This window comes from Natator depressus, chromosome 8 (genome assembly GCF_965152275.1).
Source record: "Natator depressus isolate rNatDep1 chromosome 8, rNatDep2.hap1, whole genome shotgun sequence".
In the NCBI taxonomy this organism is placed as follows: domain Eukaryota; kingdom Metazoa; phylum Chordata; order Testudines; family Cheloniidae; genus Natator; species Natator depressus.
Window position 1 is genome coordinate 40258049 of NC_134241.1, and position 13633 is coordinate 40271681.

Genomic DNA, 13633 nt, shown 5'->3' on the forward strand with positions numbered 1-13633 from the left:
TAGTTGGTTCCTCCAGCACTTGCACCAGGAAATTGTCCCCTACGTTTTCCAAAAACTTTCTTCAGGTATGTTAGCAACAAGAAGAAAGTCAAGGAAAGTGTGGGCTCATTACTGAATGAGGGAGGCAACCTAGTGACAGAGGATGTGGAAAAAGCTAATGTACTCAATGCTTTTTTTGCCTCTGTCTTCATGAACAAAGTCAGCTCCCAGACTACTGTACTGGGCAGCACAGCATGGGGAGGAGGTGACCAGCCCTCTGTGGAGAAAGAAGTGGTTCGGGACTAATTAGAAAAGCTGGACGAGCACAAGTCCATGGGGCCGGATGCACTGCATTGGAGGATGCTAAAGCAGTTGGAAAATGTGATTGCAGAGCCATTGGCCATTATCTTTGAAAACTCATGGCGATCGGTGGAGGGCCCGGATGACTGGGAAAAGGCGAATGTAGTGCCCATTTTTTAAAAAGGGAAGAAGGAGGATCCGGAGAACTACAGGCCAGCCAGCCTCACCTCAGTCCCTGGAAAAATCATGGAGCAGGTCCTCAAGGAATCAATTTTGAAGCACTTAGAGGAGAGGAAAGTGATCAGGAACAGTCAGCATGGATTCACCAAGGGCAAGTCATGCCTGACTAATCTAATTGCCTTCTATGACGAGATAACCAGATCTGTGGATGAGGGGAAAGGAGTGGATGTGTTGTTCCTTGACTTTAGCAAAGCTTTTGACACGGTCTCCCACAGTATTCTTGCCAGCAAGTTAAAGAAGTATGGGCTGGATGAATGGACTATAAGGTGGATAGAAAGCTGGCTAGATTGTCGGGCTCAACAGGTAGTGATCAGTGGCTCCATGTCTAGTTGGCAGCCGGTATCAAGTGGAGTGCTCCAAGGGTCGGTCCTGGGGCCGGTTTTGTTCAATATCTTCATAAATGATCTGCAGGATGGTGTGGATTGCACCCTCAGCAAGTTTGCAGATGACACTAAACTGGGAGGAGAGGTAGATACGCTGGACGGTAGGGACAGGATATAGAGGGTCCTAGACAAATTGGAGGATTGGGCCAAAAGAAATCTGATGAGGTTCAACAAGGACAAGTGCAGAGTCCTGCACTTAGGACGGAAGAATCCCATGCACCGCTACAGACTAGGGACCGAATGGCTCGGCAGCAGTTCTGCAGAAAAGGACCTAGGGGTTACAGTGGACGAGAAGCTGGATATGAGTCAACAGTGTGCCCTTGTTGCCAAGAAGGCCAATGGCATTTTGGGATGTATAAGTAGGGGCATTGCCAGCAGATCGAGGGACGTGATCGTTCCCCTCTATTCGGCATTGGTGAGTCTTCATCTGGAGTACTGTGTCCAGTTTTGGGCCCCACACTACAAGAAGGATGTGGAAAAATTGGAAAACATCCAGTGGAGGGCAACAAAAATGATTAGGGGACTGGAACACATGAGTTATGAGGAGAGGCTGAGGGAACTGGGATTGTTTAGTCTGCAGAAGAGAAGAATGAGGGGGGATTTGATAGCTGCTTTCAACTACCTGAAAGGGGTTCCAAAGAGGATGGCTCTAGACTGTTCTCAGTGGTAGCAGATGACAGAAGGAGGAGTAATGGTCTCAAGATGCAGTGGGGGAGGTTTAGGTTGGATATTAGGAAAAACTTTTTCACTAGGAGGGTGGTGAAACACTGCAATGTGTTTCCTAGGGAGGTGGTGGAATCTCCTTCCTTAGAAATTTTTAAGGTCAGGCTTGACAAAGCCCTGGCTGGGATGATTTAGTTGGGGATTGGTCCTGCTTTGAGCAGGGGGTTGGACTAGATGACCTCCTGAGGTCCCTTCCAACCCTGATATTCTATGATTCTACCCCAGTGGGATGGCATACACCTGTATGCAATCAGTTGCAATAATTAATAGTCACCACGTGAAATGCATATTGGTCCAGATCTCCATGGCCAGTTGTCGCCGCTGACATTAGGGTGAACTGGCTCCAGCATTCACAGGCCAGGCAGAGGGGTAACAGGGCGGGCATGCCAGAAGCCTATCTTCCCTCTCTCAGTGGTCCTGCTGCACCGTGCTGGGTACATGGGGAGGGGCTGTGTGGGGAGTTTGCACTGTGTTGCCAACAAGTAACTCTGAGGGGAATGAACCCTGAACTGCTGTTTGTGGGGATAGCCTTTCTCTGAAAACTTTCACCAACAGGAGCCTAGAGGATAGCGCTAAGAGTTGTCAGGGAGAGTGCTTTCACAGCAGGAGCCTGACATCCCTGCGAAATCTTAAGGGCACACAAACCATCTTCCAGCCTTCAGATCTGGTTATCTGATCTCACGCCAGTGAAATAAACTGGTCATCATGCGCTGGTTTGGGGAACATAAAATGAACACCAAAGCCCGTCGGCTTCACATTCCCTAAAGTCTGCTGAGCCCTGTCTGCTCCGCAGCTGGGATTACTCTGTGGGGTGTGATTGGAGAGTCTGGCTCAGCTCCAGGGCAGAGAGAGCCTCTATATATGCCCGGAGAAGGGAAAGCTGTATCAGAGAGAGCTGGAGCCGCTTCGTCCTGCCTTCTCCCACGGTCTGCTCAAAGCTGAGGAAATAACTGCTCGACAAAATGTGCAAAGGATTAGCTGCCTTGCCACACACATGTCTGGAGAGGTGAGAACAATGGGTGTTTGTGCAGAAAACAAGATGGTTGTTGATTTACAGGCAAGATTGCTTCAACTTCTTAAATTAGATGGGGCATTTAAACATACAAATGCTTAGCCCGGTGTTGTGTTGGAGGGCAAGGCGTGAGGCAAGGTCCTGCATGCTGCCCTGTCCCCCACAAAGGACAGTTACAGCATGTAAGAGAAAAGCAGGTCTCAGTATTATTCCAAAGAGCAGCGGGAGGGTGTCTTTCCCTGTATGTTGTCTCTGACTGTTATCTGGGACGCAGGAGCCAGGTGGCAGGGCAGCTGCAGCCCGGACCCCGACCCCAGACCCCCTGGCGGCTGCCCCGGAGCCCAGCAGCGGGGCTGCATCGGACCGGGTCGGCCGGCCCCCCAGCCCCCTGAGCTAGCGGTGCGGAGCCGGGCGGCTGCCCCGGACCGGACCCAGGGCTAGAGCTCGCCGGGCCCGCCGGCTACCCCGTAGCTCACAGGTCCTGCCGGCGCCGGCTGCCCCGGAGCTCGCGGGGAGTCTATGGGATCTGGGCTGTACTGCCAAGGGCTGGATCCTGAGCTGACTGATGCCCACACTGTGGGAGTGGGGTCACTGAGAGACCCCACACGTAACCCTGGAGGCTTGTGCTTCAAGAAACACCATTCTGAAATGTTGTCTATCACTTAAAATGCTCTGCTGTAGCGCTGAAGTGAAGATACCACCTGCGCAGACAGGAGGACTTCTCCCATCAGTTTAGGTGCCCCACCTCCCCGAGAGGTGGGTGCTAGGCGCTTTCTACAGGGGGGGCTAGGTCAATTTAACTGCATCACTCAGAGGTGTGGATTTTCACACCCCTGAGCTATGGCGTTATACCGTCATTTCCTAGGCATGGGTATAGTCACAATTCCTTCCTGCTTCCTCCTTGTGTAGGGGGCATTCACTTGTGCTGGCCAAGGCTACCAACAAATGACCCCACTCCCCATACATGTGCAAGGAGCAGATCTACCTCATTGAGCAGAAGGCAACCAAAGTTCAGCCCATTCCCTGACCCTACCCACACAGCCACTGCGGGAAGTGGAGGGTCAGCAGGTGTGTGGCTGACTCTGACAGGACAAGGCTGGCTAGCTTGTGCAAGCGTACCAGGCTAGTGCTCACTCCTTCTTCCTCCCTTGCACAGACATCTTGTCCAGCTCGCAATCTAGCCCTGAATACAGAGCTCTGACCCTGCATCTGGAACAACCTGAGAAAGCAACAGTTACACTAGTGAACTGGCCAGTGGCAGATTCCCTGGCTAAACACATGAATCTTTACAAAGTGTTTCTCTTCACAATCCCAACTGCAGATTTGGAGCTGGGCTTTTTAGATCGGGGAGGATTGGGTCTATTGTGTAAATAGCTGTAGATATTGAATACACTGGGGGATCTATATGTGCCAAGTCTGCTGTTTCCCCTGTAGATTACAGATTTGTGACCCATTATACAGGACTAGAGGCACAAGGAGAAAAAGATATGTATTGCTTTTTGTGAAGTCAGGCTTAGTGCAATGATCTCATGAGATCAGAATGTGATTTGTGGCTGTTAAGAAATAGCCTTGCTCTAAAATGTTTCAAAGTCCTCCCCTGTTTCAGGATTTCTCTCAGAATGTGCATTATCCAAATCCATAGTCCCCAGCCCCTCTGACAAGGCACAGTTCTGATGCAGCTATTTCACTCTTTTTGTTGTTGTTGTTATTAATAACCACATTTCCAAGAGTTCTCATCCTATCCTACTTGAGGTACTTCACACGTGCTATGGGCCATGTTAGAATTTTCCAGGTTGCTCCCTGAGGTCAGAGAGAAAACACTTTTACAGAGAAAGAATGGGGCTGGATTTGCAGGTCCCTGGCTGGAAAATGCCTGTCTTAGCTGTGTCAGCTGGGAATTTCAGAAGCTCCTAGGGGATGTCAGAGCACAAGTCACAGGGACCCCTGTACCAAGAGTCACTTTGTGTTTGGAAAATCCCACCCCCCATTGCTAGTTCTTTTAAGAACCCCCACGGCAGAGCTGTTGCAGATAGCCAACTTGCTCCATTTCTTTCTAACATGTTTGTGATTAATTAAGAAACAACTGCTTTAATAGGTGTTCCGCATGCATACATATGAACAAAGATTTTAGGACTAATATTGGCAATATGTGATAGAAAGCCCATCTTTCTTTTCATAGGGCATTGGTCAAACACTCTAGACTCTCTATACTTGTGTGTAATTTCCTCCCCATATTGGGGGCCAAGTTACACTGTAACTTTAAAATACCTCTGATTTGTGCAAGTATCTATAGTTTCAGAAATTGTGCTCTCAATCTATTCCGTATGAAGAAGAGCTGACCCTGGGCTCACCATGCTCTGGGACACTCTTTAAAACTAACAGCTAAAAAATAGACTCTTCTAGGGACTCCCCACTTTACCAAATAATTTACACAAATCTGATGCAAATTTGCTGTCCGTTTAGTTATTGCTAGGAGATTTTTTATGTATGTAGCTGCAGCTTAAATCTATCCATCCCCCTTTACACAAGTGTAAATGACAACACAGGGCCAAATTCTCATATACAAACAAGTTCTTTTTTCACAACTCTGCCAGTGTCAAGGGGCCTTAAAGAGTATAAATGTAACTTAGGCCGTCTTTCTGCAGTCAGAGCAGGACATGGGGGCCTCAGTGTAAATAAGACGTGGGAGTGTAAGTCAGTGGAGAATTGGGACCTTGGCCTCTGCTTGTTGAGGATGTTCTGGAGACAATTGAAGGGAAAATGGTTTTACCATTTTTGAGCATGAATAGAGTGTAAACAATTCTTGTGACTTCTTTTTGAGCAGTGCCACAACCAGCCCAGCGAGAGGCTAGCAGGTTACAGATGGCATAGAGACAGCACTCATTGAACAGCAGCACCCTACCTTGGTCCAAAGAAGCGTTTGATTTGTCTGAGCTGTGAACCTCTGAAAACTGTGTAATGAGTATGCACAGTAGGTTATGGGGAGAATTTTCAAAGTGCCTACATGATTTAGAAGCCTAAGTCCCATTTTCAAAGGTGATTCAGGCACTTAAGGATTCCAACCCAACTGACTTTCAATGGGATGTAGAGCTTTTGAAATATTCCCCTTTATCAGTATGCTTACCAAGAATAGGGCTGAGGCAGGGGTTTGTCTACATGGGAACCAAATTTCCTTTTAAAGTGAATTAGTCAAACTGCATTAAAATACCTATGTGGACCCTCTCATTCAGAATCAAAGTGGCCTGAGGAGTCATTAATCCCGCCTGCAGTGCCAATTTTGTTTGACTCAGACGTAGCGTTATGATGCAGAAGGAATCTCAGGGGCTCCTGGGGACCTTATCAGTTCAAAGGGGCTTTAAGGTATGCTGGGGCTTGGAAAGGGGCTGTGTGCGATTCTGGAGTTGCTAAGGCAGTGGTTCTCAAACTTTTGTATGGGTGACCCCTTTCATATAGCAAGCCTCTGTGTGTAACCCCCCTTATAAACACTTTTTTACATATTTAATACCGTTATAAATGCTGAAGGCAAAGTGGGATTTGGGGTGGAGGCTGACAGCTCGCGAACCCTCATGTAATAACCTTGTGACCCCTTGAGGGGTCCTGACCCCCAGTTTGAGAACCCCTGTGCTAAGGGGTCATGAAGTTAGGTGTAGAGGGGTGCAGGGGTTATGATTAGGTCTCTAAATGGAAAAAAGAATCCAGTCTCCAAAACTCATCCCACAGACCAAGCTCCACCCATTTGAAGCAGATGCCTACGTGAGAGAGCATTTGATTTCCTTTGTGCTTAGGATGGGGCTGGAGCTCCAGGGCTCACAGTGGGTTTTGCATGTTCTTGTGGATCCTCAGGCAAGCAAAGATGTAGCTCACACAGCTGGGTGACCTTGTCATGACTCTACACTCTTGTGACATTCTATACCTTGGGGGAGCACCCTGTAACCCTCATATTCCTCATTAACATATAATTGTGATATTGCTTATAAAGCATGCCATGAGAAGTATCAAGAGAAAGGTTATGATCTGCTGAAAGCCATTGTTCCATCAAAATAGGTGTATAATTAATGCATATAAAATAAGAATTGTGTTGTATGGTTTTCACTAAAATATGCTGTGGGTTTGGGAAGTGCCCAGATACTAGCTCTCCAGAGACAATGACAAGGGAAGGGGTAACCAACATCCAGGTGGGTGCCGAACACACATCACCAGCCATTGTCCAGCTGAGAAGTTACAGTCCTTAGATGTATGAACAGGGGAATCTCAAGGAGAAGAAGAAAGGTTATTTTACCTCATATTTGGCACTAGTGCCATGTTGGTGCCCACAATTCAAGAAGCATGTTGATACATTGAAGACGGTTCAAAGAAGAGCCATGAGATTGATTAAAAGATTAGTGTGACATTCTGTACTTCGGGGGGAGCACCCTGTAACCCCCCATATTCCTCATCTGTATATAATTGTGATCTTACCTTACAAGGCATGCTATATATGTATCAGGGGAAAGGTTATGATCTGCTGAAAGTCATTTCTCTATCCATATATGTATATCATTAATGCATCTGAAGTTATGAGAATTGTGTTTTATGGTTGTCACTAAAACATGCTGTAAGTTGGGGAATCAGCCAGATATTAGCTCCCCAGAGGCAACAGAAGGAAAGTAACCAGCACGCGGGCGGGGTGTGAAACAACCCATCAACCACCATTGTCCAGCAAGGGAGCTACAATGCAATGGCTCACCTGCATGAGGCCACACCAGGGGAATTGCTCAACCTTGCCTGGGGACTCAGCAGACATGCCTGGACTTGTGTTTTTCAAGCACATGGTTTGAGGGTATAAAATCGAACACAGAGGGCCTATGCTTGGTCCTTCTCCTACCTCCACCTATGCTGCAAGCAACTAAGACTCTGAGAAGACAAGACTCCAACACAGGAAATTGGCCTAGGTTAAGGAACAAACCTGTATGTGACAGGTTGGATACCTTAGGAGGCCACCTGATGTGCTGAGATATCACTGAGCTCGCCTGTTATGCCAGTTTTGGCACCCTTTTACCTGTCTTGCTGAGTCAGGCTTTTAAGCCTGCTCCAACACACATGCAGGCAGGGCTACCCACAACTGCAGAACAAAGCAGACACTGAGATCAATTCTGGGAAGGCTCAGCTTAAGGGACTTGCCCCAGCATCCAGGTGTGCAGACCCAAAGATATATTATGAAATCCACCTCCTCTCTCAATGTGGAGGAAAGTATGCACAGCTTCTTGCTCGACCCCCTAGTTAGAAATTACAGAAACTGGGTTTAATAATTAACAAAACAAATTTTATTAACTATAAAAGGGAGATTTTAAGCGGTAAAGTTTCTGTGGTTCAGAGTTCCAGTTATATTCCTTTTCAGACTGGACCACTGTCTCAGTCTGGACTTCTCCCTTGCCTTCCCTTCAGGTGGCTTTTGCAGACTTTCTTCTTGGGCAGACAGCCATGGAGAGGAGGAGTCCCATTTGCCTTCCTCCCCACCCTTAAATATGATTTACATAAGGTGGGAATCCTTCGTTTCCCAAACTTGACCCCCCTTCCCTTCCTTTGGAAAGTTACAAGAAGTCCCAGGTAATGTTTAGTATCAGGTGACAAAACACATGTCTCTGCAGGGCTGTGGCAGCCATTTTTCGTAGGCTGTCTCCAGCATCCACAGGAAGACTAAGCTCTTTCACAGTCCATTGCTTCTGCTAATGGCCCATTAGCCCTGTCTGGCTTTTCCATTGTTGTACCTGAAGCACTGGTTGGGGGTGACATCCAAAGTAACACATTTGAAATACACATACATAATTAATATTCCTAACATCAGATACAGAAATGAGAGAGACATACAAATTGGATAATCACATTCAGTAAATAATAACCTTTTCAATGATATCTCACATAATCCATCTCACAAAGTATTTTTCAGTTATGTCATTCATATCATAAGCATATTTTCATAAAGAATATGGAATGAAACATCACACTGTATATTAAGGACTTCAGTATCCCGTGGGGTGAGAAAAACTGCTTAATCTAGATATTGCCCAGTCTAATAGGGGTGAGAGTTTAGACTGCATGCTTATTTTTTATTTCTTTTGGTAACTAACTCTGACTTTTTGCCTATCATTTAATATCACTTAAAATCTGCCTTTTATAGTCAATACAACTGTTTATCTTTACCAGTGAGTTTGTATGAAGTGTGTAGCAAATCTGCTCAGGTTTTGCAAAAGCTGTTGGATATCCACTTTTCATTGATGAAGTGGTGAACCAATTAATAAAATTTGCACTGCTCATCTTGAGTAGTGCAAGACGGTATATTCCTGGGGTACAGTGCTGGGAGGATTTGGCTCTGGTGCCTTTCTCTGTGTGATTCATGAGTGGATCTGGGAGCATTCATACAATCTAGCTGGGTTTGGGGTCTCCGCATGTGATTGTGCTGAGTGATAACAGTGCCTGGAGGGGTTTGCTGCTGGTCACTAGCAAGGCATTGTGAGAGACAGCCCAGGCTGGAGAGAGCAAAGGGGGCACAGCAGTCTCACAGTCCCAGGCTGCACCCCGGGGATCCCATCATAGTAGCACAGAAAGCAGGGTGAAATACATAGCTTGTTGTACTGAGCAAGATTTGCACTTCATACACTGGTGTAAAGATTTTAAGTGAGGCTTTAAGTGTGGTGGCTAAGGACAGTCAGGATGAGGCTACTGGGGTGTTATTTTCTGTTTGCTTATTTTGGGAAAGTGAAGTTGTCAAGGTTCCTTCCCCACTCTGAACTCTAGGGTACAGATGTGGGGACCTGCATGAAAACCTCCTAAGCTTACTTTTACCAGCTCAGGTTAAAACTTCCCCAAGGTACAAACTATTTTACCCTTTGCCCTTGGACTTCCAATGCCACCACCAAACTTTATCTGGGTTCCTGAGAAAACGTGGTTTGGACACGTCTTTCCCCCCCAAATCCTCCCAACCCTTGCACCCCACTTCCCGGGGAAGGTTTGGTAAAAATCCTCACCAATTTGCATAGGTGACCACAGACCCAAACCCTTGGATCTTAGAACAATGAAAAAGCATTCAGTTTCCTTACAAGAAAGCTTTTAATAGAAGTAAAAAAAGAATCATCTCTGTAAAATCAGGATGGTAAATACCTTACAGGGTAATTAGATTCAAAACATAGAGAATCCCTCTAGGCAAAACCTTAAGTTACAAAAAAGACACACACACAGGAATATTCATTCTATTCAGCACAGCTATTTTCTCAGCCATTTAAAGAAATCATAATCTAACACATACCTAGCTAGATTACTTACTAAGTTCTAAGACTCCATTCCTGTTCTGTCCCCAGCAAAAGCACCACACAGACAGACCCAGACCCTTTGTTTTTCTCCCTCCTCCCAGCTTTTGAAAGTATCTTGTCTCCTCATTGGTCATTTTGGTCAGGTGCCAGCGAGGTTACCTTTAGCTTCTTAATCCTTTACAGGTGAGAGGATTTTTCTTCTGGCCAGGAGGGATTTTAAAGGGTTTACCCTTCCCTTTATATTTATGAAAAAAGTAAGGACAGAAAAGCAGGAAAATGACTGAAAGCAGTAAAGCTATTGCGAAGTTGCAGCTTTTTAGGCTGCAGGTTGCAGAAATGGGCAGGAATGGTGCCCCTAGCCTCTGTTTGTCAGAAGCTGGGATTGGGTGACAGGGGATGGATCACTTGATGATAACCTGTCTGTTCATTCCCTTTGGGGCACCTGCCATTGGCCACTGTCAGAGGACAGAATACTGGGCTTGATGGACCTTTGATCTGACCCAGTATGGTCGTTCTTACGTTCTTAAAAGGAGAGGGAGCACCAGGGATTATTACAACTGAAAGAACTGTGGATAAAGGAGAAGGAAAGAGTGTGAAAACACCAACTGTACCTGCTAGAGAAGCAGAACCAGAACCCACTGACCCCAGTGATTCCCATAACTCCAAAAATCCACAACTGGGACCATTTATGTCCTGCATACGAGGCAGAAGATATTGCTGAATATCTGATTACCTTTGAAAGGCTGTGTGCAGTGCATGGAACCCCTGATGCCAAGAGAGTTTCTACCCTGATTGCAAAATTAACTGGTAAAGTTCTAAGTGTATTCAGTGAAATGCCCATTGAGGATGCTTTAGACCAGTGGTGGGCAACCTGCGGCCTGTCAGGGTAATCCGGTGGTGGGCCATGAGACAGTTTGTTTACATTGACTGTCCACAGGCACGGCCGCCCGCAGCAGTAAAGTCTGTGGATGAGATGGCATCTCCAGCTGTTGCCTAGAAAAGATGAAGGCATCTATTGAAAGCAAATGGCCAAAAGAGTTATTTAAACCTGGTGGGAAGGGAGGGTACCATTTTATCCATAGGAAGAAGGAGTGGGGTTGGGAGCCCAGACATTCCCCTTTCCAAAAGCATCCCCTTACTGGTAATTCCCATCCCAAACCTCCTATCAATCCAGAGGAGCCCAAAAGGTGCTATCAGTGTAATTCCACTGATCACCTGAGGAATAAATGACCTGTACTAGGAGGAAGCAGGCAACCAACAGCTCACATTAGTTCTGCTGTCCTCAACACAGAAACCTCCCAAGCAATTGAAACCTATCATACTGATTTTGTGAGATTAGCCTCTGCAGAACCAGATATGGAACACGTTAAGTTTGGCCAAATTGATGGCAGGGAATGCTTGGGGCAGAGGGATACAGGGGCTCAGATCTCTCTGGGTAAGCTGAGTGCAGTTCCAGAAGCCAGTATATTGCCTGGCCAAATGGCAGAGATTGTGGGGGTGGACAAAAGCAGATTCCTTATACCACTAGCTAAAAATCCATGTGGGAAGGTTTGGAAAGTATTTTGACTGTGGGGGTAATGAAACACCTCCTAGTTGACCTGCTTCTTGGTAACTATTTTTTCCCATGTAGCTCAGGTTAAAGTATTTGCCTGCAGCAGGGGGGAGTTTTATGCTGGGACCGCCTAGGGAAAGGGTAAGGTCTCAGGAACTGCTTGAAAGAATGGGAAAGAGTCTCCTTGATTCTTCTGCAGCAGGGGGAAGCCACAGGCTTCCAGGTGGGAGGGTGGTTCAGACCAACTCCTGCACTGCAGCTGGAGGCAACACCACCTCAGGAAGGGAGGTGTGTGTGTGTAATGCTTGCCCAGGAGAAAATTGTCCAGGTTGTGAGCTGCCAGCAAGTTGCAGATGAACCAGAGAAAAAACCCACTCTAGGGAACAAAAGGAAATGTGTCCCAGAGGGCAGCCCAGAAAAGGGTGATGTGATCTCAGAAACCACAGAGGTGGGTGAGGATCCCTGTGACTGTAACACAGGGAAGCAGTGAGCTTCCAAGTATGGGAGGGGCTGAGACTAGTTCCTTTCCAGCAGGAGGCAGATTTTAAGTGGTAAGAGACAGAACAAAGGAGATTACTAAACAAATAAAATAAAACACACGGACTAAGCTTGAAACAGGTTACAAAATGTAATTTCTCACCCTAAATGTTGAATTTATGCAGGATGCAGAGTTTCTGTAGCTCAGAGTTCCAGTTATTATTCTTAAAAACTGGACCCCTGTCTCAATCTGGACTCTCTCCCGCTTTTCCTTCAGATTAGTTCCTTTGTCCCTTCTGGTTCTTTCAGCAGTCGTCCTTCTTGGGTAGGCAGTAGAGAAGAGTTCCATTTGCCTTCACCCCTCCCCACCCTGAAATAAGATTTACATACTATCATAAATATAAAGGGAAGGGTAAACACCTTTAAAATCTCTCCTGGCCAGAGGAAAAAACCCTTTCACCTGTAAAGGATTAAGAAGCTAGGATAACCTTGCTGGCACCTGACCAAAATGACCAATGAGGAGACAAGATACTTTCAAAGCTGAAGGCGGGGAGAAAAAGGTTCTCTCTGTCTGTGTGTTGCTTTTGCCAGGACCAGAGCAGGAATGCAGGTTAGAACTCCTGTAAAGGGCTAATAAGCAATCCAGTTAGATATGCGTTAGATTCTGTTTTGTTTAAATGGCTGATAAAATAAGCTGTGCTGAATGGAATGTATATTCCTGTTTGTGTCTTTTTGTAACTTAAAATTTCACCTAGAGGGATTCTCTATGTTTTGAATCTGATTACCCTGTAAGGTATATACCATCCTGATTTTACAGAGGTGATTCTTTTACTTTTTCTTCTATTAAAATTATTCTTTTAAGAACCTGATTGCTTGTTCATTGTTCTTAAGATCCAAGGGTTTGGGTCTGTGTTCACTGATACAAATTGGTGAGGATTTTTATCAAGCCTTCCCCAGGAAAGGGGGTGTAGAGTTTGGGGAGGATTTTGGGGGGGGGGGGGAAGACGTTTCCAAGCGGGCTCTTTCCCCGTTATATATTTGTTAGATGCTTGGTGGTGGCAGCAATAAAGTCCAAGGGCAAAAGGTAAAATAGGTTAAAAACTTCCCCAAGGTACAAACTAAGCTGGTAAAAATAAGCTTAGGGGGTTTTCATGCAGGTCCCACATCTGTACCCTAGAGTTCAGAGTGGGGAAGGAACCTTGACACATACAGCGGGAGTCTTGTTTCCCAAACTTGCCCCCCCTTCTTTTAGTGGAAAGTTAAAAGAAGTCCAAGATAATGTTTAGTACCAGGTGACAAGACCACCTGACCTAGTATTGTCACAGCTACATCCCAGGATGCCTCCCAGGAAAGAGAGATTAGTATCTTCAGTCTTGCTGTTTCTTCCTAACATCCCATCAAATTTGGTGCCCTGTTTTCTGGTGGGTGTCTTCCCAATACACATCCAGTTGTAATTGTTACATAGTCCATATTCCTAACTTTAGATACAGAAATGATACATACAAATTGGATAAGCACATTCAGTAAATCATAACCTTTCCAATGATAACTTACATGAGCCATCTTAGTTATGACAATCATATTGTAAGCATATTTTCATAAAGACTATAGAGTGTAACATCACATGCGCATCCCCACGTGGCAAGAGAAACCCAGACAGCACTGTGTCTAAGCCCTCCCC

At 46.0% G+C, this 13633-nt stretch overlaps 1 protein-coding gene across 2 annotated transcripts in view; it reads left to right on the forward strand.

Moving 5' to 3' along the window:
* Positions 1–2382: 2382 nt before the first annotated feature.
* The window catches only part of LOC141992135 (regulator of G-protein signaling 5-like), a 75386-nt gene continuing 64135 nt past the window's right edge, over positions 2383–13633 (forward strand). For both annotated transcript variants that reach the window (XM_074960820.1, XM_074960821.1), the window contains exon 1: positions 2383–2631. In XM_074960820.1, coding sequence (XP_074816921.1) covers positions 2588–2631 — 44 coding nt within the window. In that variant the 5' untranslated portion in view covers positions 2383–2587. The remainder of the gene's footprint in view (positions 2632–13633) is intronic.